The sequence below is a fragment of the Macrotis lagotis genome, chromosome 4 (assembly GCF_037893015.1).
Source record: "Macrotis lagotis isolate mMagLag1 chromosome 4, bilby.v1.9.chrom.fasta, whole genome shotgun sequence".
Taxonomy (NCBI): domain Eukaryota; kingdom Metazoa; phylum Chordata; class Mammalia; order Peramelemorphia; family Peramelidae; genus Macrotis; species Macrotis lagotis.
In genome coordinates, this window is record NC_133661.1 from 124,238,985 (window position 1) to 124,263,500 (window position 24,516).

General features: G+C 33.8%; 1 protein-coding gene across 1 annotated transcript in view; it reads left to right on the forward strand.

Annotated features, from left to right (window-relative positions):
• The window catches only part of LOC141522718 (recQ-like DNA helicase BLM), a 62,966-nt gene that overhangs the window by 12,283 nt on the left and 26,167 nt on the right, over positions 1-24,516 (forward strand). The window contains 13 exon segments of the mRNA XM_074236209.1: positions 8,084-8,137; positions 8,139-8,254; positions 9,588-9,703; positions 11,317-11,357; positions 11,359-11,450; positions 12,498-12,663; positions 12,665-12,724; positions 12,726-12,848; positions 12,850-13,243; positions 14,937-15,128; positions 21,732-21,850; positions 23,474-23,587; positions 24,357-24,455. Of these exon segments, the coding sequence (XP_074092310.1) occupies positions 8,084-8,137; positions 8,139-8,254; positions 9,588-9,703; positions 11,317-11,357; positions 11,359-11,450; positions 12,498-12,663; positions 12,665-12,724; positions 12,726-12,848; positions 12,850-13,243; positions 14,937-15,128; positions 21,732-21,850; positions 23,474-23,587; positions 24,357-24,455 (1,686 nt within the window).

Here is a 24,516-nt window from a genome sequence, read left to right on the forward strand (position 1 = left end):
GTGGGATTTCATGAGCTAGTGTAAAAGAGGATAACTACTCTCTAGATTTCAAGACTCTAGAGGTACAAATCTTGCAGACTTTTTAACTGGATCCACATTTAGATCATACTTTTTAACTTTAAGTACCCCACAAGATTCTGTTCTGGACTCTCTTCTCTCTCATCAGTTCCCATGAATTTAATTTTTTTAAATGTTATTTCATTTTTTTTCAATTACATGCAAAGATGGTTTTCAACATTCATCTTTCTGAAAGCTTTTGAATTCTACATTTTTCCCTCCTCCTACCCCATGACAGCAAGTAATCTAATATAGGTTATACATATACAATCATATTTAACATATTTCCATATGTCATGTAAAAAAGAATCAGAATTAAAGGGGAGAAAATTCCATAAATTTAATTACTATATTTATGCTGATCATTCTTATATCTATCAATCTTGTTCAGTCTTTCTGTTGATGATCTCCAATCTCAAATCTTCAATTGCCTTTAAGAGATCTTGAATTAGATGTGCAGTAGACATCTCAAGGTATTGAAATCCAAACATGTTTTTTCCTTAAACTCTCCCCATCCTTATTTTCCCTCTTAATATAGGGGGCAACACCATTCTTCCAGTCCCTCAATCTCAAAACCATGCTATCAGTATTATCTCTCATTTCCAAAGTTCAATCTGTTGCTTGTGTTTTATTTATCTTAGCAACATCTCTTAAATATGCCCCCTTCTCTCCTCAGATCCTGCCACCACTCCAGTGCAGACCCTGCATATTGCAAAACTTGCTGTTGGATATATCATCCTCAGGTCTTTCCCCATTCTAATTCATCCTCCATTCAGCCACTAAAGTGTGATATCCAACCATGTCAACCCTCCTACTCAATTAACTGCAATAACTCCCTATCATCTCTAGGATCAAATACAAAATGTTCTGTTTGGAGTTTAAAGTCCTTCATCACCTAGCCCTCTCCTATTTTTCCAGTTTTCTTATACCTTGTCACATAATTTTGGATCCAGTGACACTGCCCTCCTTTTTGTTCCATGAACAAGACTCTTCAAATCTCAGTTTAGTATACTTTTTCTGGATTGTGTCCCATGACTGGAATGTTCTCCCTCTTCATCTCCACCTACTTTCTTTCCTGGTTACCTTTAAATCGCAATCAAAATTCCATTTTCTACAGGAAGACTTTCCAACTCCTTTTAATTTAAGTGCCTTCCCTCTGTTACTTTCTTTTTATCTTCTACCTAGTTTTTTTTGTATATTTTTATTTATTTGTTGTCTCCTCCATTAGATTTTGTATTTTTAAATTTTTTCATTATTATTATTTTTTTTTTTTGCAAGGCAATGGGGTTAAGTGGCTTGCCCAAGACCACACAACTAGGTAATTATTAAGTGTCTGAGATCAGATTTGAACTGAGGTACTCCTGACTCCAGGGCCAATGATGAAACTGGTTAATAGCTTTTTAATATAACTTTCCTCTAGGGGCGGCTAGGTGTCGCAATGGATAGAGCACCGGCCCTGGAGTCAACCACCTAGCTGCCCTTCCTCCATTAGATTTTGAGTCCCTTGAGGGCAGAAATTATCTTGTGCCTCCTTTTAAATCCCCAGTGTTTAGTGCTTTTGACTAGCACATAGTAGATGTTTAATAAATCATTTTTTCAAAATTTTATTTACTTATTTATTTTCCAATTACACACAAAGATAGTTTTCTATATCCTTTTACAAGCTTTTGAGCTTCTCATTTTTCACCATCTCCTTTCCCTCCTCCTCCCCATGGCAGCAAACAATCTGATATAGGTTGTTTTTCATGTACAACTGCGTTTAACATATTTTCATATTAGTCATGTTGTGAAAGAAGAATTAGAGCTAAGAGGGAAAAAATGAGAAAGAAAGAAACAAATTAAAAGAAGGTTTAAAAGTGAATATAGTGTCCTTTGCTCTGCATTCAGATTCCATTGCTACTTCTCTGGATGTGGATGGCATTTTCCTTAACAGGTCTCTCTCAGGATTGTCCTTGATCACTGAACTGCTGAGAGAAGTTATTTCCATCATAGTTGATAATCTCACAATGTTGTTGTTAATGTAGACAGTGTTCTTCTGGTTGTGCTCACTTCACTCAGATGCTTGATAAATCTTTATCAATTGATTGAAAGCAGTCACCACCCCCACCCCACCCCCACATAAGGATACAATCTGTCACTGATGAATGAGCCTAGAGAGGGGTGTTACACTTGAATAGAAGTATAAAATGAACAGGGTCATCCAATTTTCAAAAAACATAAATTTAGGAAGAATAATGTATAACTGTTTCAAGAAACCAGAAAATTTTAACAGCTAGACTGATGGACCAAATCTTATAAGGTGAAATTCATTGTATATATATATATACTTGAGTTTTAAAAACCCTCCACTTAGGTTTTATTAAAAATTCAATTTTTTAAAAAAGTATAGGGAAGAAGCATGGCTAGATCTAAAAAAATTTGGAGATTTTTGTGAAATGTAAGATCAAAATAAAACAATTGTTAGACATGGCAGTAAAAAATGTTAATGTGATCATAATCTTCATTGAGATATACTGACCAGAACACACACACACACAGAAACACACAGAGTAATAGTTTTACTATACTCTTCTCATGTTATATTACATTCAAAGTTCTGAATTCTGAGGGCCACACTTCAGGAAAAATATTAATAAACAAGGGAATATAATAATAATAACAGCATTATATAGTTCTTACTATATGTTAATCTCTTTATAAATATTATCTCCTTTGATCCTCACAAAACCCTGAAGGTAGGAGCTCTTAATATTCCCATTTTTACAGATAAGGAAACTGAGACAAATAGAGCATAAGTGACTTGGCCTTCGTCACTGGTAAATGTCCAAGATCAGATTTGTAGTCAGGTCTTTCTGACCCTAGGCCCAGTGCTCTGAGCCACTTAGCTGTCTCCTTTGAGCAGGGAAGGATGACCAGAATTTTGAGAATTGTCAAACTGGAATTGCCTGCCTCTCATCTTTTTTTTAAAGCAAAAGCTAGATAGAAATGTTCTACCAGAGATTCTTGGTTGGGCATGGGTTGAACTAGATGACTTCTAAGAGCCCTTCTAACTTTGAGGTTCTGTGAATCATTGTTTTGCCTATGACAAGAAATGGAAAGGAGAGAATTTCAGGAGGAGACTTGTTTGTTTAATGACTCTGAACTGATCACAGTATAAAATAGAATCACCAAATGTCAGGTTTGCAAGGGACCTCTGGCCTTCCCTGATTGAGAATTCCTTTTACAACTTTCCTCTTGAGCCTCTAATGAAAGCTGACCTACTTCACCTGAAAGCATGGAAACCACAACTATTTTACCTGGCTAGGTTCATTTTTTCACTAAAATGGAGTTGGGCTAAATGATCTCTAATGTCCTAAATCCAGACTTTAAAAAAAAATTAATGATTTTTCATGAAATTTGAGTGATAACTTTAAATTTCTCTTCCTGACCTGATTTAGAATTAAGGGTTTTTTATTTTTAATTTTTTTATTTTATAAATATTTCCTTTGTTTTTCCAACTACATACAATGGTAGTTTTTTACCAGTATTGATTTTTTTAATACAATTTTTCTTCCCCTTCCCCTCAAAGGAAAGCAATCTGATATAGGCTTTACATTTGTAACCATGCTGAACATAAATCGAAATTGAATGTATTGTGAGAGAAGAATGATCCAAAAGGAAGAAATAAAACATTAGAGATAACAAATTTATAGAATTTATAAGACGACTTTTAAAATTGAAGATAAGAAGCTTTGGTCTTCATTTAAACTTCACAGTTCTTTCTCTGGATACCGATGGTATTTTCCATCACAAGTCCCTTAAAATTGTCTTTGATTATTGTACTGCTGAAATGAACAAAGTTGATCATGGTTGATCATCACCCAGGGTAGTTGTTAGTGTCTATAATATTCTTCTAGTTCTGCCCATTTCATTCAGCATCAATTTATGCAAGTCTTTCCAAGGTTTTCTGAAATCCCATCATAGTGATTTTTTATTTTTTCCTAGGCAATGGGATTAAGTAACTTGCTCAAGGTCACACAGCTAACTAAATATTAAGCATCTGAGATCAGATTTGAATTCAGGTCTTCCTAACTCTAGGGCCACTGCATCACCCAGCTGCCCCCACTCATGATTTCTTTAACAATAGTGTTCCTTCACATACATATACCACAGTTTGTTCAGCCATTCCCCAATTGATGGACATTCCCTCAATTTCCAAAGAATTAAGTTTTTGCTGTCAGGTATCATACCTTTTCTTCTATTTTTTTTAATCTTTTGATTTTGTCCTAATGTTTCTTTCCTTCTTCCAAAAGTCATTGACTTCTGTCTATTCTAGTTTCCATATTCTCAAGAACTTTTTATTATTTTGTCTATTGCTTCATTTCTTTCTAGGTATTCATGTAGTCTTTATGGAAAATCTTTTGATTTTTTTTTTTGAGTCACTGTTTTCAGTAATTATAGTCTCACTTTCCTGCTCGGGAACCCTTCATTCATAATAATTTTTGTATCATTAGGTGTTTTCTTCTTATTATTCATCTTTCCAAATTTAATTCCTGAATTGGGACTTTGGGACAGAGCAAGTCTCTACCTCCTGCTGAACTTTTAGCCATTCCCCAGTTGATAGCTATCTACTATTTCATGAGTATTTTTGATGTGTATGAGACCTTTTCTTTCTGTCTTGTACCTTACCAGTGTGATTGCTGGACCAAAAGATATGGACCCTTTTTTTGCATAATTCCAAATAGCTTGCCAGAATGACTGAATCAATTCAGAGCTCTACCAACATTGTATTTAGTGTCTTTGTCTTTTTTTTTTATTTTGGCCACTTGCTGAGTATGAATTAAAACCTCAGCTATTTGATTTGTAGTTTTCTTGTCATTGGTGAGATAGCACTTTTTCTTGTGGTTATTTAATAATTGCAGTATTTTGGAAAACTGTTCATTTCCTTTTGACTACTTATTCCTTGAGCAACATTTCTTGGTTGATTTTTCAATTTATTACCAATTCTCCATAAAACTATTCATGATGCACTTTTATATTATTAATATTCTTCTATTACTTTCTTTCCATTATAGATAAATCTAATAGTATTATCTAGCATACATCCCTGCATCTTCTCCAAAAGACTTAAATGTGATAATTTGCCAAAATCTGGGGAAACAATTGCAGCATTCTCTGCATCTAACTAATTTAGTAATATCCTCACAAAAAGAAATAAAGTGAATCTGCTATGACTAGTTTTTGAGGAAGCTGTGCATAACTCCTGATAAGTATCAATTCCTAGAAAGGAATTGCTGCTCACCCATCTCTTTAATGATTTAGAATTTCCCCAGGAAACTGAGACAAACCTCCTGGTCTCTAGTTTACAGAATCCATTCACATATACCCTTTTTTCAAGTGGGATATCTTTTTTTTAATATTTTATTGTAAGTTTTACAATTTTTTCCCCAATCTTACTTCCCTCCCCCCACCCCCCACAGAAAGCAATTTGTCAGTCTTTACATTGTTTCCATGTTGTACCTTGATCCAAATTAAATGTGATGAGAGAGAAATCATATCCTTAAGGAAGAAACATAAAGTATAAGAGATAACAAGATCAGACAATAAGATAGCTAAATTAAGGAATAGTCCTTGAACTTTGTTCAAACTCCACGGTTCTTTATCTGGATGGTATTCTCCATTGCAGAGAGCCCCAAATTGTCCCCGATTGTTGCACTGATGAAATAAGCGTGTCCATCAAGGTTAATCATCACCCCCATTTGACTTCTCTTTTGACACTTGTATCAACTTTTCCTAGCTCTTCTCTCTTCCCTAGGCATCTGTGATACTGCTCTGTCTCAGTCTTTCTCCTCTATTTGATTGTTCCTTTTTAGTGTCTTTGCTAGATCATCATCCTTTCCCAATGCACATTCCTCAAGTATTAGTGTCCCCTAAGACCCCATCCTAATACTCCTCTCTTTCTATATTCTTTCTCTCAGTAAGATGATCTCTCCCATTCTCTCAAACACTTTATTAGTAAACGTCAGAATTATTCTAAATATTTTCTGTCCTTTACCCCACCTCATAGACAATCAAATTGCCAAGTCTTACATGTTCTACTTCTGTGATACTTCTCACATCTATCCCTGACTCTTCATTTATAATGTCCCTAGTTAGACCTCATGTGAACTAATAATTTCCTAATTGGTCTCCTGCTTCCCTCTCTCCCATTCACATAGTTTTCAAAACAGCCTTTGTAAGGAAAAAGTTTCATCATGCCATTTCTCTGCTCAGAAATCTTTAGAGGTCTCTTATAGTATAAAAATGCCATGCAATCAGCTTGATGCCAACCACCTTTTCAATTTTCATAAGACTTTCTTTCATGCATTCCATATTCCAGCAAACTAGACTATTTGTGTCCCAAACTCAACATCTTCATGCTACAATGCATTCATAAAGCTCCCCCCATATCTAGATGCAGTTCATCATTACAACCTTTCAAAACTCCACCATGACTCAAGTCCACCTATCACTTCTATGAAACCTTCCCAGATCCTTGTAATTATTACCTTATATTTAATTATCTCTAGGAAACCTCTAGACCTCACTTAAAACCTAATAGCTCTATTTATGCCTATAGTTGTGAACAACAAGACTTCAATTTGAAATGCTTCAAAGCCAGTACCCTAAAGGCCACAGGGATGGGGCTGTTATTCCATGAAAGTCTCTGTCTGTGGTAACTGGAATGTGGGTGTGTTCTGTAAGTTGGTCTATGTAGATTTCTATAATTTTTCTTTATATGTATTTGTCTGTTTTACGCCTTTAGATTTCCCACTTTGTTGCTCCTTACTTATATATGAAATATGACTGTTTAAAAGTCATTTTTATAGTCATATCAGTTTTATATTTTATAAATATTGTCAATTGATATCTACACAAATGTCCCCTTTAAAGCAGTCACTTTGGGAGACTATGTTTTCAATAATGCCAACATTGCTCAAAGTGTTTTTAGAATTCCTCTTATAGAATTGAATAAGAAATAAGGGATATTTTCTTGAATGCCTTAAGCATTGCAAGTCTTATTGCTTTAAAGGTGAATTTGACTTAATGGGAGGGAAGTAGGGAACAATAGTTATTTGAAACCATTGAAGTAAGTGCTACCACTGGATAATGTGTTCTTGGTCAAAGAACAGAGTGTGACTATAAAAGTAATGTTCTTTTATAGCTTAACTGTCTCTGAATGTAATTCCAGAAATGTTTTAGTAAAGACAGTATTGTTGTAATAAGTATGACAAAACAGTTTAGTCCTTTTAGTTCTGGTATTTTTATTGTTTTAAAAATCAGTCTGATTGTTTATACTTTTTACACATATTTTATTATTTGTTGTTGAGTATAGTTTTATGTTTCTTAAATTAAAAGACAGGCAGAATTTTTTTTTCTGGTTTTTTCCTGGTTTTTGCAAGGTAATGGGGTTAAGTGACTTGCTCAAGGCCACACAGCTAGGTAATTGTTAAGTGTCTGAGGCCGGATTTGAACCCAGGTACTCCTGACTCCAGGGCTGGTGCTCTATCCACTGTTGCCACCTAGCTGCTCCTCAGAATTTTTTTTAATTAAATTAAGTTGTTTTTCAAATTAGATACCTTTCTATTCCTCCCATCCCGGATGGGTCAATGTCCCTTAATAGGAAAAAGTTCTTTGCCCTCCAGCTTAAAGTATATTAGGAGGGGTGGCTAGGTGGCATAGGTGGATAGAGCACCTGCCCTGGAGTCAGGAGTACCTGGGTTCAAATCCGGCCTCAGACACTTAACAATTACCTAGCTGTGTGGCCTTGAGCAAGCCACTTAACCCCGTTTGCCTTGCAAAAACCTAAAACAAAAACTAAAAACAAATAAAGTATATTAGGAGAACTAGATAGATGCTGTTTTATTTATAAACATCAAAACTGTACAAATGAGTTATTTATGGATTTGAGGTTTTTCTTTTTAAAGATTCTTTTAAGCACTCAAGTTTACTATTGTCTTCTATTAATTATGGAAATGATCTATGTTCATTAGCTGTTTTGTTTTAGATGACAATTAAAAAGAAGTATCCTGATGGAAATGAGCAACACACAGTTGATGAAACCTTTAGGTGCTGACTCTGAGGAATTTAACGAAGATGATTTTGATATCGCTTTTGTTCCACCTTCTCCAGAAGAAGGAGTGTTTTCTTCCTCTTCTTCCTCTTTGAGGTACCTTAGGTAAAATAGCCATTGATATTATTTGAGATGCCTTAAATAATTTGGCTTGGCTAAGTCGTGTTATGTTTTCCTTATCCTGTACTTTAGTATGTTTTGTTTTCTTGTTTGCTCATTCTGCAAAGAAAAAACTCCAAATCCCTACTTAATTTATGCATTTAAAATCTTCATGGGTCTCCCAGTTGTTTGGTGTGATTATATTTATAATATGGAATATATTACAGATAAATAGATTACAGATAAATAATTCCTGGGTTTCTGAGCCATCATTGACCACCACCACCACCCTTATGAGTAGGTAGAGGAAAAAGTGCTTTGGACACAGTGAAGTAGGGTTGTCCCAATTCTTGTTATTTTTAAACATGACACATCACTTATATAATGACTGAAGTGAGTTGATATTCCAGAGGGGAATTTGTGGAGTTCTTCTGAGACCTGAAATTGCTAGTCCTTGTCATCTTCATCCTCCAAACATTGCCAACTAAGTGATCTTTCCTTTTCCCAGTCTGACACCTCCATTGAGTTGAGTGGTGGTAAATATGTTGTGCTGTTTTCCCAAAATTAGGATGTAGCAAAATCCTATAATGTTCTGTAGTAGAAGAAGCAAAGTGTTTGTATATCCTACAATACCCCTTTTCATTCGTGCATTTTCAAGAGATGGTTAGAATTTAGAGGTTGTAAGCAAAGTCAAGGCATACTTGTTATTTTATAGGACAAGGAAACTATAAAAGTTCCTTTTTGCACTTGAAACCTTGCATAATTAAAGTTTCAGTTATAGAAATTCTTTTTTTTAGATTAATTTTTATTGATAATCTTTTGATTTTACATTCTCTTCATTTTCATCAAATCTCTTCCTAGAATTATCCCTTATAAAAAAAAGAATGGAAAAAAGTGTTCAATAAAACTAATTGTGTGTATGTGTGTGTGTAAAAGTAGCTGTAGTGTTCCACATACAGTCTCCCCTTCTGCACAGGAGGTAGAGAGGTTCATTTTTATACTAAAAAGAGACTCCTACATACATAGCACAATACAGTATTCATTTATTATGTGCTTGTTGTGTGCAAAGGACTAGTAAACTTGTTTCCAGATTATTCTTTGAAAGAATTAATTTTCCTGAATCTACAAAACATTCTTGTTTTGCTCCATCCATAGAATATGGAAAACAGTTTTGTTAGGAGAGGGATTTTTTTTTGTAGCAATATTCCTTTAATTAAATTTATTTGTATACTTTCGTCAGACCTGTCATGGGAAGAATATCAGACACAAAAAAGAAACAGATAGAAATACATATTTAGTTCGCTCATGTTATAATTATTTTCTGTTTTGTTACTTGCAGTATTCTAAAGGAGTCTTCTATCTGTGATTCTACTAAACAATCAAATTACTTTTCATCAGAATCTGAGAAAATAACTAGCCTACAGCCTATACAAGAGACCAGTACTAAATATGATGGTATGTTCTTCTCTCCTCCCCCCCCCCCCCCCAGCTAAAGGAAAACCTCATTTCCCCTATCTCAGTTTCTCTTCTCCCACCCACCCCCTATTGTTATTCCACTCTCTACTGTTTAGTATATAGCTTCCCTACAGCCTAGGACAAACTCAGACCTTTCCTAGACCTTGCCATTTCCTCAGGTCATCATCCTTTGTCACTTCTCTTTCTGTCTCAATGCCTAAAACATTGTACAATACTTAAATATTTTCTAGTGTTTTCTTTTGTCTGGGCCAGATAGATACCTTTTCAACACCATCACTTGCAATTGGTTCTGATCTCCTAAAAGATAGTATTTTAATTCTTCTACTCTATTTCGTACTATATTCATATTTTACAAATATGTAGCAAGAGACAAAGTTGACATGGAGTGACTATAATATATAAGTGGAATTTATCTTGCCTTTTGATTAAGCTCCCTAAGAATTAGGTGAATTGAATATTAATTAATTTTTTAAATCATATATAAGGAAAAGAAATTTCATGGCATTTGTAATTTCTACCATTTTGGACATCCTTTTAATTAATATAAACTGAATTAAAATGAGATCAAACAATAATAATTACTCACATTTCCCATATACAAAGCATTTTTCTCAGAGAAGTCTTGTAAGATGGGTAGTGTCAGAATTTTGTCCTCATTTTACTATTCACTTTTGATTCTTTAAGGTTATGGATAAATAACTAGTAGTAGAACTGGAACTTCAATCAGTGTCTCCTGACTGAATCATAGGATTCTTTCCACAATATCACTCAAATGTTTCACATTTGAACACAAAATTTTTTCTTGAAGAATATTATATAATTATCATTTTATTTAATTGGTTCTTCTGACAATTTGTGATTTCATAATGTTCCATGACCTTAAGCTTACTTCATCTTTCTGAGCTTTTGATGCAACACCTGTAAATTGAGAAGATTGAGACGATACCAAAAAGTCCCTTCAAGCTCTCACCTATCGTTCTTTATTCCTCTTTATTCCTTTATTATTTAGTCAAAAAGGTGGACCAATGTAAGCTAAGAAATGAGATCCCAGGGAGGCTAGGTGGGTGTAGTGGATAAAGCACCGGCCCTGGAGTCAGGAGTACCTGGGTTCAAGTCCATTCTCAGACACTTAATAATTACCTAGCTGTGTGGCCTTGGGCAAGCCACTTAACCCCGTTTGCCTTGCAAAAACTAAAAAAAAAAATGAGATACCATTAATTATTCATTTAGGCTCTGAAAATAATATATGTGATAACATACTTCAGACATCTGGATTTCATTAGGATGGCTACTCTCTACCAAATGTGATTATGCAACCCCTTTCATCTTTTTAGATCAACATCCATGGGGACAAGCCAATTATGAACTTCTCTAGACTTCATTTAGCTGATGCTCAAACCATAGAGCCCATACCCAAATCTTTACAGCTTGATAGCATCTCTAAGAGCTTGCACTCTCCTGACATAGCCTTTGAGAACACAGGTATCATCTAAGTAGAACTTTAGTGTAGGGTGTTAAATAATCTTCATAAAATGTTACTGTTTCTAAAAGTGTATCTTAAAATATAAGAACCTAAATATATTATTTTGCAGGTAAACTGTTAACTTTGCAACAACAGCTTTTTCAAGTGATGGGAGGACATCTGTTCATTAGTTGATACTATTCCTACTTATCAACTTCAAGGCTTAGATTGCGGAGGCAAACTTCTCCAGCATCGAGATCTTAGGTGTCTGAATTTTTACTTATTTGAAATACATATTCTATCTATATACTAAATCTTTATGAGATGATATAGCTGTTCAGAAAAATGTTTAGTCTTAAATACTCAAGAGTAGGATATCCTTCCTCTTTATATATGTTTGTATATGTATGTATTCATTTACTTAAATATATATACACATACATATTTCTAGACATCCTTGCTCTTAACTAGATATATAATCTTAATCGAATTTTATCCCCAAATAAGAGCTCCCAGCATCCAAATATCTATCATACTCACCTTTTCTCTGTCATCCCCAAACCCAACAATTGTGAGTGGTTAGATGTTTATAAGACCCAGTACTCTTGCTTTCTCCACCTCTGTGATGGGGCCTCCTCACCTTTTCCATCAAATTTTATCCTACTTCTAACCTTTTGAAAATAAATAAAGGTTAAGTGCAGACCTCCATATCAAAATGTTCAAAGACATTGACTTGAGAATTGTGTCTGGGTGTTCTTAAATCAGCGAAAGTATATAAGTTTCCTTTTTCAAAAGTAATTCAGTGATTTATTGCCCTAACACTAAAAGGGAGAATGAGGGGGAGGAGTTTGGGAAACATAAGAAAATATAAAATGACATGTACAACTCTGATACCATTTTAAAAAGATGATTAACCTGAAGGACCAAGAAGAAAAAACAACAGAATTTGGAAAAGTTGATTAGAAAAGAGTGATTATTATTTTATTTTCTTATTATTATTTTTTAGGTTTTTACAAGGCAGTGGGGTTAAGTGGCTTGCCCAAGGCCACACAGCTAGGTAATTATTAAGTGCCTGAGGCCGGATTTGAACTCAGGTCCTCCTGACTTCAGGGCCCATGCTCTTGAGTTCAAATTCGGCCTCAGGCACTTAATAATTACCTAGCTGTGTGGTCTTGGGCAAGCCACTTAACCCATTACCTTGCAAAAAACCTTTGAAAAAAAACAGCTTGAGAGATGGGGTGAACAAGAACAAAAAAGTATATTTTTATAGCCAATGGATTTTGACTTGGTGTTATTTTATTCCTTCTCTAGAAGAAAACTCTTAGCTGATGCAAATACCAACAAAAATGACACTAGTCCTCCACCCTTGAATTGGATATATCAGCCTACTTCACTTGTAAATGGCAAGACATCTTTTTCCTCTCTGCTTTCATTTCAAAAGGATAAATCTTCCTTCACAGGTAATTTAGTAAAAGAGTTTTAAATCTCTACATCTTCCTTCTAATCCTGTCTCTCCTACTGATTATAAAGGAAATTTTTCTTGTTGATAAAACTACAAGTACGTCTCCAAGACTGGATGTGTCTACAGGGATCTACCTCACACCAAAAACCACTCCAGAAAAGATGGAGCTGTCATCTGTGAAGAAGAATGACTCTGAAAGGAATATTACTCAGTTCCCAATTATCAGAACCCTTTAACAATTCTGCTGAAATATCAAAGACAGAAGAGAAATATAAAAGCCCTCCTCTCTTGGGCAATTTTCTCACAAGCACTGCTATAAAAGATCAGAATAAACATATTAATTCAGCTAATGACCCAAGAAAAAGCAATTTTTCTGAAACTGAGGATATTGATATTATTGATATAGATGATCTTGATGATTATGACTGGGAAAACACAAATTCTAATTCAGTAGAAGAAAAATCATCCAAAAATATATATCTGTCTATTCAAGAAGGCCAAACAATTAAATCACTTTCGGAAAGAACCAAGACAAATTGTCTTTCAGTAGTACCTGCTAACCAGAATAGAAGCATCTCAATCCAGAATTGCTCTGGTAAGTTAAAATGTTAAGTGTCTGTGCTGATCTCCTAAGATTCCTTTAAATACATGATTCTAAGACAAAATTGATCCAGAATATGAATTTCATGGGATAAAGTCACACCAAATTTTCTTAGTAAAAATCACAATATTTTTATGCAAGGGTATACTTGTGTTATAAATAAGAAAATCCCTTTCCCAAAAAAAGACTTAATTTGTGGCTTATGGCCACTATAGTTTTACAAAATATGAAATTATACTTGTTTTTTGTAATTAAAAAACTAAAGTCAATATAAATGTTTTACATTTAAATAATTTTTATTGTCCCTAAAACAGTTAGACTAATGATTCTTTGGGGTAAGAAGAAAACAAAAGGGTTTTTTTCATGAATCTTATTTATGAACATTTTTTTGATTACTAAATAGTTAAGTATCTAATTTAACAGAAGTTGAAATTTTACATACCAAAAAGTTCAACACAGTGTAGCCACAACAAGTTGTAGAGTCACAACTTTCATAAAAACAAAGAAAATATTAAATTAACCCCTGAAAAGAGGAGTTATTTTAAAAGAATTATAGATGAAAACCAAAGCATAATGAAACTTTACAATCAGCCCTATAAAAGTTTACAAGAAATTTTTTTTAGTTAGTAATAACTTTCCATGCAAAATTTCATAAAAATATAATCCCGTTTTTAATGCATTAGTATCATGAAGATTCTGGTTTGTTTTTTTAACCTTTAAAATTGCACATTAATTGATTTATTTTTGTAATGTGATGAAATAATGTGTCATAATTGATGTACAAAATATCTTTATGAGACAGTTCAGTGTTGCAGTTAGAATGAGTGCCAGAGCTAAGATTAGTGTATTTTGTTCTCTACACTGAGCTAGAAGGGTGGCAGTAGGAATCAAAAAAGTAATTGTGAAGGAAGAATCAACAGGATTTAGTGACTAATTCATTGTGGGAGGTGAGGAAAAGGAAGGATGAGATGGCAATCAATTGGTCATTGAAAGAATGGTTTTTACCTTTAACAGAAATGAGGAAGTCAACAGATGGGAACCTAGTAGGTGAAGCTGGTTTTAGGGGAGGAAAAATTCTGTTCTCAACATGTTGAGTTTAATGTGATAGGGCACTAATACAGATTCTTCCCCGCCCCCCATGTTTTGCTTTCTTTTTTTATTGCCTTAAATTGTGCAATTTCTTAATTTTGTGTCAAAAATCCATCTCATTTCTAAAGGACACCTGCTATTTCTTCTCTGTCCTCAAATTTGTCTTCTTCCCACAGCTAGGATAAGAATATTATCATATTTTATTATAATAGATGTTATGTAGGGATGAGTCAGTTTTTCCCTATGTTAATATATCCACAGCCTCAATAACCTTTTGTAAAAAAGGATTCCTTTTACTAATACTATGTTATTTCAGGGTTATTATCTATCACTGAGCCCTGTTGTGATACTTAATCATGGTATGTAGGTGACCTTAGGTTCTTAAAAGCTCCACCAGTAGAGCACAAGTTCTAACAATTTTTCTTTGCTATAAAGATGCTTAAAAATTCCTGAAGCCTTCAGGGCCACCCTAGATTCTGTAGTCCTATATGCTAAACTTTTGTAAGATTTAGGATTTGGAATATAGCAAGTGAATAAAAATTCTTTTTTGCTGACAGATGTGCACTGATTTTCATAATATTGATTCTTTTCTTGCAAGACAAATTGGTACAAAATAGAACATCAAGAAATCCAGAACACGAACGTTTCAAAAGTCTTGATTTTCCACATTCAAAAGAAATGATGAAGATTTTTCACAAAAAATTTGGCCTCCATCATTTTCGTACAAATCAACTAGAGGCAATCAATGCTGTTCTGCTTGGTGAAGACTGTTTTGTCCTAATGCCCACTGGTATGTATTTATAGATATGAATTGATGATAGTCCATTGGCAGATGTTAAATAAAAACACATCTAAAGTCTTCAACAAGAAATAAAAAATAACCTTAAACTTAGAAAAAAAACTGGTATCTTATTGTCTGATCTTGCTATCTCTTACACTTTATGTTTCTTCCTTAAGGATATGATTTCTCTTTCATCATAGTCAATTTGGATCAGTATATACCATGAAAACAATGTAAAGACTGACAAATTGCCTTCTGTGGTGGGTGAGGGGAGGGAAGTAAGATTAGGGAAAAATTGTAAAACTCAAAATAAATAAAATCTTTAATCTAAGGGAAAAAAGAAATAAAAAGTATATCTATTAGTCTTTCAGTAATTGAGGACATGTAACATTTTTCTGTCATACTGGGAAAATACATTAGATTTGTCGATGTGTAAACAGCTGGCCCTTCTGCCCTGAATTAATTTGGAGTATTGATAATTTATTTCTTTCTCATAAAATCTTTCTTTTTTTAAATAAACTAAACATAGACTTGCAGTGTTATTTTTTTGCCTCAAATTCAGGACCCTTTGCTATTCAGTTTAACTTTAGTTTTTAAGAGTTGCACAACTCCTTATATTATGATGAATAAATTTGCTGTAACTCACCTTTGCCCTTTTGTTTGCTTGTATAGGATTTATGCATTTAATGCTTTCAGAAGAGATTCAAAGCATTTTTTTCACATGACTCTAGATAGCTTTCATTTCTTCATCTGGAAACTACCTTTTCATATCCTTTGACCATTTGACTTGTATTCTTTTAAATTTGACTCAGTTCTTTATGTATTTGAAAAATGAGACCTTCATCAGAAACAGTCTAGTTTTGTTTGTGCAAAATCTTTTTAATTTAATGTAATAAAAAATTATCCATTTTTGCATTTTATTATGTTCTCTATCTCGTTTGGTCATAAATTCTTCCTTTGACCAGCGATCTAACAGGTAAACTAATCCTTGCTCTCCTAATTTGTTTATGGAATTAGCAGTTTGTGTCAGATAGTTAGTGCTTATCCCAGGGGCTGAAGTCTTCGGATTTATCAAACAGTAGAAAACTATAGTAATTTACTACTGAGTCTTGCATACCTAGCTTATTCCAGGGATCCATCACATTATTTTTTAGCCAGTATGAGACAGGTTTTTTTTGTTGTTGTTGTTTGTTTGTTTTTGGGTTTTCGCTGCTTGAAAATATTTATTTGCTACAAGGGAGGGTTTAATGGTTATGGTGGCTATTGGTAGGAAGTGAGTATAGTGTCTTTTTTTTTTTTTTTGCAAGGCAATGGGGTTTAATGGTTTGCCCAAGGCCCACAGCTAGGTAATTATTAAGTGTCTGAGGTCAGATTTGAACTCAGGTACTCCAGGGCCAGTGCTCTATCCACTGCACCACCTAGCTGCCCTATGAGATAGTTCTAATGATTATTACTTTATAATTTATTTTAATCTGGTATGACTAGGCCACCTTCCTTTTGCATTTTTTTATTTTTTCATTGATTCTTTTTATATTCTTGACCTTTTATTCTTCCAGATGAATTTTATTATTTTTCCTAGCTCTAAAAAATAAATTTTGCTAGATTGATGGCAATCAATATGTAATCAATATGTAATATGGCAATCAATAAGTAATTAATTTAGAGAAAATTGTCATTTTTATTACATGAATTTGGTCTACACATAAGCAATTGATATTTTTCCATTTGTTTAGATCTGACTTTATTTGTGTGAAAAGTGTTCGGTAATTATATTCATATAGTTTCTGGATTTGTCTTTGGAGGTAGACTCAAATATTTTATGTTGTCTACAGCTATTTTAAATGGAATTTGTCTTTATCCTGTAAATTTGTTAAAGTTTCTGATTGTTTCGAGTAATTTCTTAGCTGATTCTCTAAATAGATCATTATATCATCTGCTAAGAGTGATACTTTTGCTTCCTTATTGCCTTTTCTAATCCCTTTTTTCCTTATTGCTTAAGCTAGCATTTCTAGTACAGTATAAAATTGTTTTACTCCTGATATTATTGGGAAAGCTAACTTATTCACATTTCATATAATATTTACTGATAGTTTAGATAGATAATACTTAGTTAAGAAAACATCCATTTATTGCTCTCTAATGCTGTTAATAGGAATGGGTGCTGTATTTTGTTAAAAGTATTTTTTTTTTTTGCTTTTATTGAGATAATCATATGATTTCTGTTAGTTTTGTTATTGATGTGGTCAATTATACTGATAGTTCTCCTAAAATTGAACCAACCCTGCATTCCTGGTATAAATTAGACCTGGTCTTAGGGTATTATCTTCATGAAGTGCTATAATCTTTTTTGGTACTATTTTATTTAAATTTTTTGCTCAGTATTCATTAGGGAAATTGGTCCATGATTTTCTTTCTTATTTTGGTTCTACTTGGTTTAGATGTCAGCACCATATTGGTATCGTAAAGGAGTTTGGTAGGTTTCCTTCACCTATTTTTCCATATTGTTTATATAGTTCTTTAAATGTTGGTAGAATTCATTGTAAATCTATCTGGTTCTCAAGATTTTTTCATAGTTCATTGATGGCTTGTTCAATTTTTTTTTTCCTAAAATGAGGTTAAGTATTTTATTTCCTCCTTTGTTAATCTAGACAGTTTATTTTTTTGTAAATATTCATTTGATTTTTGTGATTTATTGGCATATAAATGGGCAAAATAGCTCTTAAATATTGCTTCAATTACCTCTCCATTGGTAGTGAATTCATCCTTTTTATTTTTCATTTTTTTTATCAAATTAACCAAAGGTTTCTCTATTTTATTGTTTTTTAAACTAGCTCTTAGTTTTATTTATTAGTTCAACAATTTTCTTACTTTTAGTTTTCTTAATCTCTCCTTTGATTTTCAGAATTTCTAATTTGATTTTTAACTGAAGATTTTTAATTTGTACTTTTTCTAGCTTTTAAAATTGTATGCCCAATTCATTGATCTCCTCTTTTTCTATTTTATTCATGTATGGATTTAGTTATAAGATTTCCCCTAAGAACGCCTTTGACTACATCCCATAAATTCTGGTATGTTGTTTCATTATTGTCAATCTCTTTGAGGAAATTATTGTTTCTCGGATTTGTTGTTTGAACCACTCATTCTTTAGGATTAAGTTATTTAGTTTCTGATTAATTTTTACTCTGTTTTTCCATGGCCATTAAATAGCATGTAATTTTTATTGCATCATTATCTCTAAAGGATACATATAGAATTTCTGCCTTCCTGCATTTGATTATGAGGTTTTTGTGCCCCAAATCATGGTTAGTTTTTTTTAAGTAACTAGTTCCCCTGAGAAAAATGTTTATTCTTCTCTGATATCATTCAGTTTTCTCCAGATATCTACCATATATAGCTTTTGTAAAATTCTATTCGGAAATTTCCTTAACTTTTTTTTTGTTTACTTTGTGATTAGAATTATCTACTTCTGAGAGGAAGAGGTTGAGGTCCCCCACTAATATAATTTTGCTGTCACTCACTTAACTTACTTCCTGTGACTTAACTTCTCTTAGAATTTGGATATTATAACACTTGGTACATTTATATTTATTATTGATATTATTTCATTGTCTATGGTACCTTTTAGCAAGGTGTTGTTTCTTTCCTTTTTTTCCTTTTGATTAGATCTACTTTGTTTTTTTCTTTGAGATCAGGATTGCTATCCCTACTTTTTTTTAACTTAAGCTAAAGTGTGATATATTCTACTCTAGCCTTTTATTTTTATTTTAACAACATTTTGTTGGATTCTGCTATTTACTTCTGTTTTATGGGAGACTTCATCCCATTCACCTTCACAGTTTTGATTGCTATATTCCCCCCCCTTTATTCTTTTCTCTCTCCTTTGACCCTGTCCGTCCTCATCAGAGTTTTACTTCTGACCATCACCTCCTTCAATCTGCCCTCCCTTCTATTATCCCTTTCTTTTCTCTTTCCCCTCATAAATTTCTATACCAACCGGATATGTAAGTTATTCCATCTTTGAGTCAAATCTAATGAAAAAACAATGTTCACTCCCCCTCCCTTTTTCTCTACTGCACCTCTTCATGTGATACAATTTATCCTATTTTGCCTCCCCCTTTCCTCTTCTCCCAGTACAATCCCTTTTTTTCCCCACCTCTTAATTTTTTATATCATCATATCAAAATCAATTTATAGATTTTGTTTGACTCATTCTTCATGTCTCAGAGAGTCATTAGTTTCTGCTTACCCAATTCTAATTTTTTTCAATTTATTTTTATTAAAGATGTTATTTGAGTTTTACAATTTTCCCCCCCAATCTTGCTTCCCTCCCCCCACCCCCCACGGAAAGCACTCTGTCAGTCTTTACTTTGTTTCTATGTTGTACCTTGATCCAAATTGGGTGTGATGAGAGAGAAATCATATCCTTAAAGAAGAGAAGTCTAAGATCAGACAATAAGATATGTTTCTTTTCTAAATTAAAGGGAATAGTCCTTGCACTTTGTTCAAACTCCACAGCTCCTTATCTGGATACAGATGGCACTCTCCTTTGCAGACAGCCCAAAATCAATTCTAATTTTTTTTTTAAATTATTTTCTTCAGTTAGTTTTTTACCTCTTTTTCCATTTGACTCGTTCTACTTTATAAGGTAATGTTTTCTTCTGTTGATTTTTTTTTCCCCCAATTTGGACAAATGTTTTGGGGTTTTTTTTTTTTTTTTTTTGGTTTTGCAAGGCAATTGGGTTATGTGACTTACCTAAGGTCACATAACTAGATAATTATAAGAGTCTGAGTCTGGATTTGAACTCAAGTCCTTCTGTGGATAGAACAGTTGTTCTATCCACAGCACCACCTAGCTGCCCTGACTCATGTATTTTTTAAGGAATTGTTTTCTTTGATCAAATTTTTATCCTTCCTTTTCCAAGCTGTTGACTCTTCTCTCATTTCTCTTCCCAATTTTTCTTCTACTTCTTTTATTTGATTTTTGAAATCTTTTAGAGCTCTTCCAAAGAGATTTTTTTGGTTTTAAGAGCAATTCATATTCCCCTTTGAGGTACTGCATTCAAGCATTGACCTCTTCTGAGTTTGTGTTTTGACCTTCCCTTTTACCATAGTAGTTTTATATAGCCAGGGTTCTTTTCACTTTTTTACTCATTTTTTTAACCTATTTTGAGACTTTTAAAGTTTAGCTCTCCTCCTGGGACACAAGAGTCACTGTCCCAAACTTCTTTTGCAGGGGGTGGGGGGCAGTGGTACAGTAGCCTCCAGAATATTCAGCTTTCCCATTGTGCTGAGGTGACCTGCCTCATCAACCTGTGCTGCCATGGTTCTGGGCAGGTGGTCGGGTGCTAAACCATGCTGACCTGCCAGAAAACCACTGGCACTGGACTGTGTACCCTCTTTACCCAAGTGAAACAGACTTTTCTTAAATTCCTTGTAAGTTTTGTTCCTGCTGTCTTTTTGTGAGTTCCGTCACTCCAAAATCTATTTAGAGGCTTGATTTAATGTTATTTCTGAAGGAAACTGGGGAGAGTTCAGGCAACTTACTGCCGTCTCTCTACCATCGTGACTCCCCCATCCTTTTCCCTCACCTTAATCTTTTTCTTTAAAAAAGCATTCTACCGGGGCAACTAGGTGGTGCAGTGGATAGAGCACTGGCCCTGGAGTCAGGAGTATGTGAGTTCAAATCCAGCCTCAGACACTTAATAATTACCTAGCTGTGTGGTCTTGGGCAAGCCACTTAACCCCATTGCCTTGCAAAAAAAAAAAGACACTATACTCACTTCCTACCAATAGCCACCATAACCATTAAACCCTCCCTTGTAGCAAATAAATATTTTCAAGCAGCAAAATAAAGAATCACCTCTGAAGAGTCATGTTTCATTGTCACTCTTCTGATGTCATTTGGAGTTTCTCTGAGTTTTTTTATATTTGTCATTTCTTACAACATAATATTATATTACGTTCATATACCACAATTTGTCCAGTTATTCTATAAACATTTTATATGACTTTTCCTCTCATTTTTACTTCTTTGAAATGTATATTCCAGGGGGTGGCTAGGTGGCACAGTGGATAGAGCACCGGCCCTGGAGTCAGGAGGACCTGGGTTCAAATCCGGTCTCAGACACTTAAGAATTACCTAGCTGTGTGGCCTTGGGCAAGCCACTTAACCCCGTTTGCCTTACAAAAAAAAAAACTAAAAAAATGTATATTCCATATATGTGTCCTTAATACATACATACACACACATAGTGGTATTACTGGGGTCAGAGGGTTTTTATAATTTTGTCACTTGTAGAGTATAATTCCAAAATGCTGGCACTACTGGAAAATAACTGACTATCCTGTTAGACCATTATAGTGTCACTTTCTGTAACAACTTTCATTTTATTTTTGGTTTTTGCAAGGCAATGGGGTTAAGTGACTTGCCCAAGGTCACACAGCTAGGTAATTCTTAAGTGTCTGAGACCGGATTTGAACCCAGGTCCTCCTGACTCCAGGGCCGGTGCTCTATCCACTGTGCCACCTAGCCACCCCTGTAACAACTTTCAAATGTTTGGTCTGTATTACGTAGCTTGACAACTTTTCTCTTTGATTTTTTTTTTTTTTAAGGAGGGGGTAAAAGCCTGTGTTACCAACTACCAGCTTGTGTTTCTCCTGGAGTTACTATTGTGATCTCTCCACTAAGATCACTAATAGTAGACCAAGTACAAAGGTTAACTTCATTGGATGTAAGTACAAATTTAAACCATTAAGACTTTTTTTGAGAATAATAGCAAAATGATGCTGAAAGATTGAAGTGCAATAATGTGATGACTTGTAATTAAGTAATATTGATGAGATGTAAACCAAAATGTTATGTAGATGTGAAGGAAAATAGTTATTTTGGCATGCACAGTTAAATACTTTGCACATTCTTGTTGTACTTAATTAGATTATCATTCTAATTTTATTTGGATAAAAAATTATTGTAGAAAGATAAGAGAATTCTTGTATTTTTTGGTTAATCTAATTTTTTTTATTTATATAGAAAGGGTTTTGTCTGCTGCCAAGCCAGCATGATTTTCATTATCTTTAAACATTTCAAAGGAATGTATGCTATTTTCTCATGATGCAAGTGGGCACAACTTTGGTCATGCACATTTTGGATCACCATCGGTATTACCACCAGCTACTCCATAGCAAGATTACATTCACAGTTTTTCTTCCAAAGAAAATGGGGGGGGGCTAGGTGGCACAGTGGATAAAGCACCGACCCTGGAGTCAGGAGTACCTGGGTTCAAATCCGGCCTCAGACACTTAATAATTACCTAGCTGTGTGGCCTTGGGCAAGCCATTTAACCCCATTGGCCTTGCAAAAACCTTAAAAAGAAAAAAAGAAAAGAAAATAGGGAGGGGATTATGACCTAATGTTGGAACATATGAGATGGATTGTATTAAATCACTGAATACCAAAATGACAAAATCTTCATTGTATTTCTACAAAATGGAAATATGGGATATAAGATGTGGAAAATACCTTCCCAGTCATCTGATCCAACACTTTCATTTTGCAGACAGGAAAGTTTAGGCCCATGAGGACTATAAGGAGAATTCACCCTTCTACCAGTATAAAATCTGCTGATAGTACTTGTCAGGCTGAACTGCCTTATCTCCTTGTTCGTCTTACAGTCTGTGTTTCCTTCTCCCAGCTTTTACTCTTAAGACTTCTGGCTCCTTTGCTGGGAAGTCTGCCTTCTCTGTTGTTCCTTTGTGAACAGTCAAGATCCTTTTGAGATTCACCTATCTCCCACATATTTATTTGAGATCTATCCTGTGAGGGAGATTTGAATTTCTAGTCAGACTTCCAAGTATCAATTCTTCCAAGAAAGAAGGTTTATATAATTAATCTGTATAATTTTTTTTAGGCTTTTTTTTTCCTTTTTTGCAAGGCCAATGGGGTTAAGTGGCTTGCCCAAGGCCACACAGCTAGGTATTTATTAAGTGTCTGAGGCCGGATTTGAACCCAGGTACTTCTGACTCCAGGGCCGGTGCTCTATCCACTGCACCACCTAGTCACTCCTTACAGTTTTTTTTTTAAGTAGGTTTTTGTCCAGACTGTCTTCCTTAGCTACTTGGCACCATTTGGCTTTCAAATCTTCTCTTCCCTTTGATGATTAAATGTCTGACTATCTAGAGTTATAGAATATAATTTGTCTTGATATATTCCTGGAGGTTAATTCTTATTAAAGCATCCAAATCTGGTCACTGTTGTCAGATAAAATTTATGACTTTAAAATAAAAAACTACAAACTATGTAAATTGAACTTAAGTAAATTAATATATAAAAAATATGTTACATATTTTTTCTCTAGATTCCCGCCACTTATTTGACAGGTGATAAAACAGATTCTGAAGTTGCAAATATTTATCTCCAGTTGTCCAAAAAAGATCCAATCATAAAACTTTTATACGTTACTCCAGAAAAGGTTTGTGTTATATTTTTTTTTATGTTTCTTAAGGATATGATTTCTCTTTCATCACATTCAACTTAGTTCAATGTATACCATGGAAACAATGTAAAGACTGCCTTCTGCAAGGGGCAGGGGGAGGGAAGCAAGATCGGGGGAGAAAAATGTAAAATTCAAAATAAATAAAATCAATCTTAAAATAAAAAAATCATGGTGTTAAACCCTACTTTTTGAAAGCTCATTGTGTCTATTTTTCTAAATACATATTTTCTCAAGTATATTAACTTTAGAAGATCTTCCTTAGCATTTGTTTACCTAAATGCTTAAAGGTCTTATTTGCCAACATAGAAACTGTTCCCTAAAAACAAAATTCTAGAAATACCCAGTTTACTGTAACTTTGTTTCCTATAACATTATTCCCTGAAATAAGAAACCATTTAAGTTTATAAAAATACATTTTTTGGTAATTTTTAGTTTAACATAACTACATATCCCAATTTGATCTTTTTCCACACTGCCCTGCAGAGAGCCATCCTTTATACCAAAGAATAAAAAAGTTTTAAAATAAGTTTCACAAAATTTAGCAACATGTTGAAAAAAAAGTGACATCTAGAATGTTCCACAAAGGCCAAACTTAGTCATTATAATTTTATAGCATTCAGTTAAATTGTTTTTTTATTGTTCTTTTTATTTGTTTTAATTGTTGAGGATGTTGTTTTCTTGGTTCTGCTCATTTTGCATCAGAAATGGTGTTTTTATCTTTTATCTTGATAAATTTTTGGTCTAGGTCTGTGCAAGTAACAGACTGATTTCTACTCTGGAAAATTTATATGAAAGAAAATTATTGGCACGTTTTGTCATTGATGAAGCACACTGTGTCAGTCAGGTAAATGTTGCCTTTTTATGTTTGAAATATTTTAAAATTGAACTTTTTACAAAAATATGAC